General features: G+C 35.4%; 2 protein-coding genes and 1 pseudogene across 2 annotated transcripts; 1 reads left to right on the top strand and 2 right to left on the bottom strand.

Annotated features, from left to right (window-relative positions):
* The first annotated feature begins 37 nt into the window (after window positions 1-37).
* Window positions 38-6,278, top strand: LOC142643745 (protein DETOXIFICATION 46, chloroplastic-like). Its single transcript, XM_075818459.1, has 14 exons — window positions 38-564; window positions 1,375-1,469; window positions 2,199-2,307; window positions 2,459-2,514; window positions 2,929-2,984; window positions 3,638-3,776; window positions 3,920-4,057; window positions 4,141-4,209; window positions 4,297-4,407; window positions 4,639-4,767; window positions 5,066-5,143; window positions 5,503-5,574; window positions 5,681-5,737; window positions 5,814-6,278. Exons 1-14 carry the CDS (start codon window positions 90-92, stop codon window positions 5,913-5,915), a joined length of 1,686 nt encoding a protein of 561 aa, XP_075674574.1. The 5' UTR covers window positions 38-89; the 3' UTR covers window positions 5,916-6,278.
* Window positions 6,279-7,841: 1,563 nt separating this feature from the next.
* On the bottom strand, window positions 7,842-9,204 carry LOC142643861 (F-box/kelch-repeat protein At3g06240-like; annotated as a pseudogene).
* Window positions 9,205-9,919: 715 nt separating this feature from the next.
* LOC142644420 (uncharacterized) lies at window positions 9,920-10,667 on the bottom strand. The gene is made up of 2 exons (XM_075819040.1): window positions 10,644-10,667; window positions 9,920-10,483 (listed from the first exon to the last, which is right to left on the bottom strand). Exons 1-2 carry the CDS (start codon window positions 10,665-10,667, stop codon window positions 9,920-9,922), a joined length of 588 nt encoding a protein of 195 aa, XP_075675155.1.
* Between the last annotated feature and the right edge of the window lie 1,549 nt (window positions 10,668-12,216).

The raw sequence follows: 12,216 nt of genomic DNA, 5'->3' as shown, positions 1-12,216 counted from the left end.
CCATATAAACCGCTCTGGTACACAATCTCTCACTCTCTCTCTCTCTCTCTCTCTCACTCAAGTCTCAACCTCAATTCTCAGCTTCAACGATGCAGCTCAAAACCATAGCTCGTCCTTCCTACACTCCAATCGGAGCCCCAAATCTCCGACGACTCTCTCGCCCTTCAATCTTCCTCAACAGCCAATTCACCCCTCGCCTCCGCAGCTCCACCACTCGGCCACCGCCGCCGCCGCCGCAGAGTATTCGCATCTCTCACAAGAACAGTCTTCGCAATCGGTTCCTAACAGCTTGCACTAGCGCTAGCAATGAACTTATCGAAGAAGACAAGCTCGAAAATGATAACAATGTCGCTTCAGTTTCACTCTCTTCCGAAGAAGAAGTAGTAGTGGAGGTTGTGGAATCGAAGAGAGAGGATTTGGCGAACCAGAGCTTATGGAAGCAAATAAAGGAGATCGTGATGTTTTCTGGTCCCGCCACGGGGCTTTGGATCTGTGGACCGTTGATGAGTCTCATCTCAACGGCTGTGATCGGTCGGGGAAGCTCAACGGAGCTCGCTGCTTTAGGTACCTTAGCTAGTCTTTTTCTTCAATTCAAAGCTTCTAAAAATTAATACAATATACAATAATTGTCAATTTATTCTACTAAATTTAAATTTTATCATTTTAGTCCTTTAACTTCGACAACACTATTAATTTAGTCTTAAAACGACGTCATTTCATATTTATAACATTAAAATATGATTTAAAATGGCGTCATTTTAAGAGAGTTAATGGCGCTTTTCAAATGGCAATGGACCAAAGGACTGAAACAACATGTTAGTTATCAAAGTTAATGAACTAAAATGATAAATTTTGAATTTATTGGACTAAAAAGATAATTCACCAAACTTATAGGGTATAAATTGTGATGAGTGGTAGTAGTTTATCTTAGCTTATGCAGTTTATTCTTTTATTTTTAGAATGAATGGTTAAATAATTCAATTAATCTTTGTCTAAGTGATAATGGTATCAAAGTAGTGTGAGGTCGAACTCTCTCTCTCATTTTAAAAATTAAAAATCACATGTGTTAGACCCATCTTATTAAGAAGGAGTTTGTGTCCACAAGCGAGGGAAACGTTAAAATGAATGGTTAAATGATTGAATTCACCATTTTCTAACTGTTGAAGCTTTTGTGACAATTGATAGTTTATGATTTCGCACTAGTCCAGTTGAGATTTACGTAGAATTATTTGTATTTTGATATTATGGAAACTAATTCAGCATATAACATGAGAATTGGTTTTCTTAATGGCCAAATGGGGGATGTTTATTTTTTATTTTTTGTTTTTGAGTGGGGGAAGTAGATCAATTTTGATGGTGGTTTTGAATGTGCAGGTCCTGGAACGGTCTTTTGCGATAATATGAATCTTTTGTTCATGTTCCTTTCAATTGCTACTTCAAATATGGTTGCCACTTCGCTTGCCAAACGGGTTAGTTCTCTGAGCTGTTAAAAGCATTACTGTTTTTGTTCATAATTGATCTAAAGCATTGTGGGAATCTACAAAGGCAATGTTTTTAACAAATTAATAGTACCTTTCTAAAAGAAATACATGGATTCTTAATTGCCCTTATCATGTCAGGAATTTAATAATATATATATTCTGTGCTAATCTGATCCTTCATAGGCATTAGGCTATTCAGTCAAAATAGGTTGTCTATCGATGTTTTCTTTCTGGAATTTGAATAGCTCCATTATGTTTTTCAAAGCTTCAAAACTAGATATTCTAGTAAAAACAATAACACATGCTAAGTTAGAGAATAAGAGGTGCATTATATATCATGAATGCACAACATTCTTTACAAAATCATAATCAGTTTCCTATTATAGCTTGAATAACAGGCAGCAGATGACTACCAAATAAGTATGGACATTGATTAATAATGCATTTTTTCCATATGTATAGTGAGAGCTTTTACACCCTAATAAATATTGCATTGTCTTATTAGTACAATTTTGTGTTTAACTACTGTTGATTTTCTCTATTGGGGTGGGGGAGTTAAATGCATCTTTATTTTGTCAAATCACGTAATCTTTTTTACCACTCTCTTTTAGTTATTCTCTAGTTGCCAAATCAAGTAGGATACTGACAATGAAATCAATTCCTTTTTGCCATTTTCAGTTCTGTGCTGCATATTTTGACTAGATGGTTTTGATGCAGGATAAAAATGAAGTTCAGCATCAAATTTCTATCTTGCTCTTTGTTGGGATAACTTGTGGGACTTTGATGCTTTTGTTTACCCAGTTCCTGGGTCCATGGGCACTGACTGGTAATAATGCTTGTTCCAACTTTTAGTTACTTTTGGATAGATGTATAACGTTCATAATTTTTCGCCACCTGTTAGTCAGTAAGAACTGGCAATGGAGCAATTATATAGTGGAGGCCCTCAAACGATTCATGAATTTGTAACTTTTTTTCAGCTTTTGCTGGGCCAAAGAACGTGCATATTGTACCTGCAGCAAGCAAATATGTCCAGGTTCATTTCCTTTTCCATATTTTTTTAACATAAAATCGAGTTATTCCTTTGCCTTGTCAGATTGATATCTTCCTTTCCACTGTCGATCTTCATCATATGGAAGGCTGACATTTACATATTGGCTCTAAGTTGCTGCTTATATTTTTCCACCAATGTTTAAAAGAATTTGACACCAAATTAATTTCCATTTCTTTTTCTTTTTTTTAAACAAAAAAAAGCACAAATGGAGAAAATTCTATCCTTGTAAGTCTTATTGTTCTGAGCAAGTCGATCATTAGCTTGCATACCTGAACGATTTGACTTATTTTTCTGCCTGACATTTTTCCATGACTATTACTATGGATTATTAAAACACTCCCCGCTTACTTCTTCTTAAGGACTTTTGTGACTGAATGTCATCTTTTTTCTTGGTAGATTCGAGGCTTAGCATGGCCCGCAGTTCTTTTTGGGTTGGTTGCTCAAAGTGCAAGGTGCAAATATTATATTTTTCTCCCATGCATCATGTACTTATACGTTGGCAGTGTATTAGTGTGATTGTTTCGTAATAATTTCTGACTTATTATTGTACATACTTGTCAGCTTGTAAGCACTGCCATATTAATCTTGTTAAATATGAAATAGCTATGTGGTGCTGCATGTTTTTTTACACAGTTCTCCTGACAAGATCTCATCTATGTTTATATGTTGTTGAAGCTACTTAATTAAATACTCCTTTCCATTAAGTTGTCATTGAATAATTTGAACAACCAAGTGAGTGATCATGGTTTGCAGGATTATGAAGATAGGGAAATAAGGGAGAGATATTGGAAAATAGTATGAAGAGTTGATATCTTCTCTCTAACTGTAAAATTAGTTGCTAAATTATAAATAAATAAATAAACTGTAAAATTAGTTGTTAGCATCTTATTCTCACAACAACTAAGAAGCCCCTGTGGTCAAAAGAATTAACAACAGTAATAAGAAGAAACATAGAAAGCCTAAAGGAAGAAATTGCTCCTCTCAAATCCCCCCTTCCCCCCAAGTTGGTGACAAGATATACCCAATGCTTGAATAGATCATGTAATCAACATCCAATGCTTGCTTACATATATTGTATTCTGATGGTTTTTCTTCTGACTCCCAGTCTTGGCATGAAAGATTCATTGGGACCTCTGAAGGCTTTGGTGGTAGCTAGTTCTGTGAATGCCATTGGTCATGTAGTCCTGTGCAATATGTTACACTATGGTATAATCGGTGCAGCATGGGCAACAATGACATCACAAGTATGTTCAATGAACACTAAACAATTAACATATATGGTTTTATGCGTCAATCACTTTTTATTAGTTGTAAATTCCTAATTTACCCAATATACAGAATACAATTTACTGCTAGACTTGCCACTAATCAATATGATATATTCCAGCTTATTGCAGCTTATATGATGATTGACGCTCTTAACAAAAAAGGATATAGCGCTTTTTCAATCTCCATTCCATCGCCCAAAGAATTTTTGCAGATATTTGCAATTGCTGCTCCAGTCTTTGTAACAATGTTCTCAAAGGTTTGTTATGTTTTACTCGGCTCAATTGCTTTATCTGCTCACATGGGAATATATTTATGCATCTGTGTGTTTCTGATGTTCAGGTGGCCTTCTATTCTCTCATAACATATTTTGCTACAGCTATGGGCACAAATACAGTTGCAGCTCATCAGGTTGGTTCTACTCAAACAGTTACTTTCATCCTTGTGCTTCCTATCTGTAATGAACTGATGGTTTTTACAATGTGCAAATCACTCTAGGTCATGATCCAAATGTACGGCATGTGTGTGGTATGGGGTGAGCCTCTCTCTCAAACTGCGCAATCATTCATGCCAGAGTTGTTATATGGAGTCAACCAAAGTTTGGAGAAGGTTAGTGATATTTATCTTTTCTGATCATACCTTAAAACTTGGTTGCGTCACTTAAATGAAGATCGAAGAGTTTTGTCAGGATATCAGTTCTGTAGTGTTAACTTTTTTCTTTGGTCTAATGGATATTTGAATATATTATTACTAGTGAATAAAAAGTTCTAGTTACAATTCTGTATGTATATTGAATTCTGTTTGTTGCAAGTGTTCTGACGGGTTTATAATGTCATACAGGCTCGAATGCTGCTAAAGTCACTGATGGTTATTGGAGCTATACTTGGATTAGCAATAGCAACGATAGGAATGTCTGTTCCTTGGTTGCTTCCCAACCTTTTTACACCTGATCTTAATGTCATACAAGAGGTTAGTTCCCTAGTTTAGAACTTATTTATAATTATATTTATTAAAATTTCAACCGTTCTCTCTTGTACATAATGATCTTCTGAACTGTTCTACAATTGACAGAGGATTATATTGCTTTTTATGAGGTTGTCATTTTAAGCTTTGCACCAAATTAGATACTGAAAAAGTGGGACATGATAACTTCTTTATACACTAAATTGGCACTAAATAATTTCATCAGATAACTAAATTTGTGCTACTAATGTCTTAAGCCTGTGGTACTTATGTCTTAAGTTGACTGATTCTTGTGTCTATGCAGATGCACAAGGTGTTGATTCTGTTCTTTCTTTCATTAGCTGTGACGCCCTGCACTCATAGCCTTGAGGGGACATTGCTGGTATGTTTGACAACTTAAATTCAGACATTTTCTTGAAATTTTTACCTTTTGATTTTTTTTTTTTACTTGCATGTCTGATGCTGTGGTTGGACCAAAAACTAGCAAAACTTTAACATTAGCAACCCCCACAGAAAAAAAAAAGAAGAAGAAACACAACTCCATGAACTTATGCTGCTTAATTCTAAACTTGCTTTGCCTGCTAATGCATTATAGCCAAAATGGAATTCCACCCTAGTGGTGGTGTGAGGCCACAGGTTTTATCCTAAAATGCCAAATGTTTTGACTCAAAATACTCCGGTGGAGCACTCAGTTGTATAAGATAATGTATATAGCATCAATTTATCTGTTTTATGGTGCAGGCTGGACGAGATCTAACATTTATTAGCTTATCAATGAGCGGATGCTTTTCTTTGGGTGCTCTTCTACTACTGGTAGAGATCTATTTCTTGGTTTACTGGAGACCTTTTAGAAAAATAAAAATCTCTTTGGTTTTCTTTTTATGCATTAACAATTCTCTCCTATTTGTCTTGTTTCCAGCTTGTAAAAGGATTTGGTTTACCAGGTTGCTGGTTTGCACTTGTGGGATTTCAATGGGTAAGACTATCATCCCAAACACCTACATGCAAAAACTTTGATTTGTACTTATCTGCATCATCAAATTTTCTTTCAGGGTCGATTTTTCCTTGCTCTCCAGCGCCTTCTTTCTCCTAGTGGCGTACTGCAGTCCAAAAATATGATCAACTATAAACTGGAGAAGCTCAAAGCTACTTAGTTTCAAAACCATATTTTGGTATATGATACGGGGAAATTTATGAAGTTGCAAAGGAAGTGAATTCCAATATTCTTGCCTTCGGACAGCAGCCTATTATTGCATATTAGCATATCTTTTTGACCTAGCTGCTAAACATCAGCTTGTATTCATTCTTTGATGCCTCTATGAGGTTAAAAGCATAAGGGGGAGGATAATCTCCGAAGCAAAAGGTGCTAGACAATCTCTAGTACTTGTTATTCTTGTAATTGTTCGTTACTCTATTCATAAGAAACTTTCCCCAACCGTGAATATATATTTGATGATAAATAATTTCATTGCAATATGTTAATTACAGAATAAAAAATTTAATTGTTGGTTGAGAAAGCTATTTTGGTAACACAAATAGTGCTTTATACAGAGCTCACTTACTAAAGTCCTAGATTTGTTTCACTATGAAAACTAAATTTAGAATATTTTCAAATGTTTACCTTTGCCGCACTGAGAACATTATGGTGAAGCCTTCATTCTACGTGCACAATTTTTTAAAGAATATACTAGTGGCTAGGAAAGTCGCAGAAATTCTATGGAAAGTAGGAAAAGTTGAAGTGAGTCGTGGCTTATAAATAAGAAGATGAGATAAAAGTTGAAGGATATTCACGATATTAGGTTGGAGTTATGTTCATACAGAATTATGTACATTTTTTGAAAATTTGTGCATGTTGGATGGCAGAATAAAGCATATTCTTTATAAAAAAAAAATTGTGCCATTGAATGTATATAATTGTGAACATTTGTTTTTTGAAAAATAGTGTACCATGAACGTACTATATTGTGTACATATTTTGAAAATTTGTGTATATTAAATATACAGAATTATATACATTCTTTGAAAAACCGTATACATTGAATATATAAAATTAAAAAATTGTGTACGTTGAATGTATAAAATTGAAAAATTTTATATATTGAATATACAAAATTGTGTTCATTATTTGAAAATTTGTATACGGTCTTTGACACAGTGTACCTTGAATGTACCAAATTTGTGTACAATATTTGAAAAAATTAAAATTATGTACTCTAAATATACAAAAGTGTGTACATTCCTCAAAAATTTGTATATACTGAATATATAAAATTGTGTACTTAAATATACAGAATTATGTACATTCAAAGAATGTACAAATTGTATACATTATTTTAAGCAGCCTGTGACTAAACTCCTACAACTTTTTCCCCCTTTTGGATCAATAATAGTAAATCGCACTACTACATTGCAATTCCTGCAGCCATTTTGTTCACTTTTCTAGCTTCCTTTGCAATTAAATCATATCTTTTCAAACATAAGCATTGCATAAATCCCAAAGCCTTTCCCTCACCATAACATCGTTAGCTATGTTCACTAGTTCTTTATTTGATTGGTCTAGTGCATGGGGCTTCATTGTTCATTCTAAAGTTCATAGAGCCGTTACTTTTCTATACATAATAATATTCTGAAATTCTTTATACTTATGTGTCTTGTGTGTACATAAAGTAGTCTTTTTGCAATATAATATTTATTTACCTATCAAATAATTATAATACTAATGACTCAACTTTCCCAATCCTAAAGTCCAACACATGCATATGCCAGGTACTTCAAATCTGTCCTATGTCATTGTTACATCAAAAAAAGACTAATTGTTATTCACAATCCTAATTAATCACATCCGCTGTTTGGTTGCTGAGAAAACCTAGGAAAAGAAAAGAAACAAAGAAAAACTAAGCATAGGTGATTTTTTAACTCCAAGGTTAAATTAATTAGAACAGGGTCAAGGACACATGTTCTTAGCAGAAGGCAACCCTAAGCCTATCGTTCTCTGCTCAAGCTGTAAATTTGCTTATAAGAAATGAACACCGAAAAGAGAAAATAAAATCAATAAGATTCACTTCAATTAAATGCTTCCAACTATCAATCCTCAAATGTAATTCAGCTAACTTCACCCATTCGTACTGAGAAATTTCTTGAACTCAAGGGTGGAAACAATTACAACCTTAGTTTCAGCATCAAAAGCACATAGTTTCCAAACAAAATAAACTTACATACAAATTATGATGTAATAGCTAAAGTTAATTTTCACACTTACTTACCCTCATCAAGTAAAACCAAGCTCTCCATTGAATTAGCCGAGAACCCCACCCATTTGGAATCTTCAATTGCAAGAATGTTCTGATTTCGAGTCTCGGGGTCAATTGAAACCAGCCCACTGGCATTCTCAATCAAAAGTTCACCATTGTCAGTGCAACCATAAAAAAGAGGTTCCCAAACCCAACCCCTTAATGGTACCAGAAATTTTCTAGTCCAAGAATCGGCCACACCATATTCCTCCATAACCCAAATGTGGCATAAGCAACCCCCCAGAATACCTAGATTGAGAAAATTATGAGAGAAAACAATAACAGCCAGCAATCCCTTGAACACCGCAACCTGTTCAAACATTACAACGATTCCATCACGAAAATTAGGAGGCATCATTATCTCACGGAACCTCTCATCACTAACGTCGAAGGACAAAATGAAACGACCTTGTCGAGTAAATGCCATACAGTGCAGAGCTCCATTACAAATACACAGGGTGGCATAACATCAACAATGGTTCCAATGTTGGGTTCATAGCCTCTTAAAGACTCCATCGATATTAGAACCTTTGTCCAGGAACCCATCCTCAACCTGTAAATTTCAGCCTCAGCTTCTTTTCCAAAAAAACCCACAAGCCTCAAAACCTTGAAATCATTGTTTTGACAATCATATGCAAGTCCAAAAACAACAATCCTAAAATCCTCGCCGGTCAAGCGAGTAGCTAGAAGCTTCTTAAACATTCCAATGCTTGGGTTCCACAGATATGATATATGATGAAGATCATGGTCAGAACTAGCTAGGCAGAAAATTCCATTACAGAAACCAACTATGCTGCATTTGTCAAAAACGTTGGGGATTTCAAACCTAGAAATCTGGGTCAATGTGCGGTCGTCGTTATTGCAAAAAACCGTACACAATTCTTTGGAAGATGAAGTCTTGTATAGCAGATATGAGTTAATAACCAGTGTGATGAGTGTTTGGGGATATTGATGATTTGGGTTGGTTTAGGTTGAGCTTCAAGTGTGTGGAAATGAAGGTTGGGTCGATGATAATGGAGTTCAAAGATTTCGAAACGCAGCTGAATCGGATTAAGGATTGCACTGGTAGACCACTCAGGATGTCTGCCACGACGTCGTTTGGAACACGCTCGCGAATAGCTTGAGACATCACGGAGGGAGTGCAGGACTGAGATTAAGATCATCTACGGTGGAGGTAAAAATTTAGTTTTTTAACCCTACAAAAAGTTACTTTATTTATTTTACTTACTTATTTTATAAAATATGATGCAACAGTGAATCTATTTTATCTTTTAACATAATAAAATAATATAAGTATCACAATAAAATAATATATTTATTACAATAAAATAATATATCTATTACAATAAACAACAATCACAACTACCCACAACCGCTACCATCGACTCTTCTACTGCCACGCAATCGCTATCGCCACCGCTACGCTGCCGCCACCGCCACCGCCGTCGCCATCGCCAATTCTTCCACCACTGCGACTGCCACTGCCACCAACTCTTCCAACACCGCCACCGCAGTCGCTACCGCCGCCACTACCGCTGCAACCACCGCCACCACTACCACCACCAACGATTCTTCCACCACCGCGGCTGCCGCCGCCACCGACTCTTTCACCACCGCCCAAATTATACTTATGCATTTTTTTTTTTACTAAAACAATTTCTCAATCATCATGATAGCGCAACAATAATATTTTATTTTAACTCCAAATTATATATATAAAACTCAAACTAAATTATGAAATAGAGGAACTTTATAAGAAAACATATAAAATAAAACACATATTATAGCTGGAACAATGTAGTCCATAGATTACTCACATACATAATTCAAACTAAATTACAATAAAACTCACACACTTGCACAAGTTCTTACGACTCGCCTTGCAATTGCCATAAATGTTCAACAAGGTCCTTCTGGAGTTGAAAATGAATGTCTCGGTCTCTAATGCGTCTATACCTCTCAATGTATGACAGAAATCCATCATTTTGTTCATGTAACACTTGCATAGGAGGATTATCCACTCCATCAATTTGTTCATAATCCAAGTTTACCACTTCATTATCATCCCATTCATCTTCAACAATCATGTTATGGAGAATTATGCACGCTTTCATGATCTTTTGGAGTGTTTCAAGATGGAAAAAGTGTGCAGGTCCACGGACAATTGCAAAACGTGCTTGAAGCACTCCAAATGCACGCTCAACATCATTCCTATACGCCTCTTGGGTTGCTGCAAATAATTTTCGCTTAGGTCCTTGTGGAGATGGGATTGTTTTCACAAATGTTGCCCACTTTGGATATATGCCATCAGTAAGGTAATATCCCATTGTGTAATCATGACCATTGATTGAGTAACGTACTGCAGGACCACGTCCTTCAGCAAGTTCATTAAATACATGAGATCGCTTTAACACATTAATATCATTATTTGACTTAGGTAACCCAAAAAATGCATGTCATATCCAAAGATCATATGATGCTACTGCCTCCAAAATAATAGTAGGCTCATGTTATGACCACAATATTGACCTTTCCATGCAGATGGACAATTTTTCCACTTCCAATGCATGCAATCAATTGAACCTAATATACCTGAAAAACCTTGGCATTCGCCATGAGCTAACAGTCTAGCAATGTCTTCATTGTTTGGCTTTCTCAAGTATTCCTCAGAGAAAACATCAATTACTACAGTAACAAATTTTTTTCAAACTTTCTAATGCAGTAGTTTCTCCAATCCGCACATATTCATCTACCAAATCTCTCGACACTCCATACGCAAGCATTCTAAGTGCAGCAGTTATCTTTTATAATGAAGATAAACCAAGTTTGTTGGCACTATTTCTTTTTTAGACAAAGTAAGAGTCATGAGCTTCTACCTTAGATTGAATACGAAGAAAAAGAGAACGCTTCATCCGAAATCTCCTACGAAGTAAAGCGGGTGGATATATTGGCGTAGGAGCAAAATAATCAAGAAAAAGCCTCTCATGGCCTGCCAAATGATTACGTCAAATAGAGCGACGACGTTTAGGTTGTGATGTTTTCATAACAAGTTCTTCGATTATCTCATCCTCATCTGAGTCTTCAAGAAGCAACTTGTGAAATAAAGAGCGATTCATGGATGCAACCTTCAAGACAATTAGAAAACAATTATTACTATAGATGCAAGATTAAAGTCAAGTGACATAAGCCACAACAAATTGAATATAACCAATTTACGCACAAGTCACAACACAAACAAGATGAACAATAAATTTAAAAGTTTACTACCAAAATACTATAAAATACTTTAAATTTTACTTGCACTCATTTCTATCAAAGCATCAACAACAACAACAACAACTTAGCAAAACAACAACAACTTGCTCTCATTTCTATCAAAGCAAAACAACACAAACAAACTACTAAAATACCATAAATTTATAAATTTTAAGCCACTACAAAATACTACCAAAATACCATAAATTTGAAAGTTTACTACCAAAATACTTAAAGGCCTACAACCAAAATACTTAAAGGCTTTACATAAGCTACTACAAAATACATAAAGGCCTAAGCTACATCCAAAATACAATCAAACCCATTAATTACGTGAACTTCGTCTTGCCATGATTTCCTCTTGGAGTTGCTCATAAAAAGCTTTTTGTGTTCCGGTCAAGCCGCTTGTATCTTTCATCATGATTCTCTCCTCCTCTAACATATATTGCATCTCAAATTTTTTCTTCTCAATCATGACTCTTTCCTTCTCAATCTTAAGTTTCTTCACTTCTTTCCTTCTCAATTGTAAGTTTTTCCCTCTCAATAAACATTTTTTCCTCTTCCAATCGAGTTACCTCCTCAATAAATTTCATTTTCTTGGTCAAATATTCCCCTACATCTTTTTCGGTGGCTTTGTTCTTTCAATTGGCCTTTTCAGCCTTCTTACCAATTGGCCTCTCAAAATTGGAATCGTCACCAAGTCCGGATCCACAATCCCCTTCGCCCCCTTCGCCAATAGATGTTGACTCTGGAGTTGGAGGCACAGATGCTCTTGATCTTCCATTAGGATTGGCAAATTTTGGTTGGTCCTTTAACATGAGTCAACAATGCTCAAGAAGAAAGGGTTTTTTGTGTATCTCCAAAAACAAAACCTTTGCAATGGTAATCTAAAAAAATTAAAAAATATATA

The sequence above is a fragment of the Castanea sativa genome, chromosome 7, assembly GCF_040712315.1.
Source record: "Castanea sativa cultivar Marrone di Chiusa Pesio chromosome 7, ASM4071231v1".
NCBI lineage: Eukaryota > Viridiplantae > Streptophyta > Magnoliopsida > Fagales > Fagaceae > Castanea > Castanea sativa.
The sequence above is the reverse complement of the archived record's forward strand: the minus strand, read 5'-3'. Positions and strand labels throughout refer to the sequence as shown.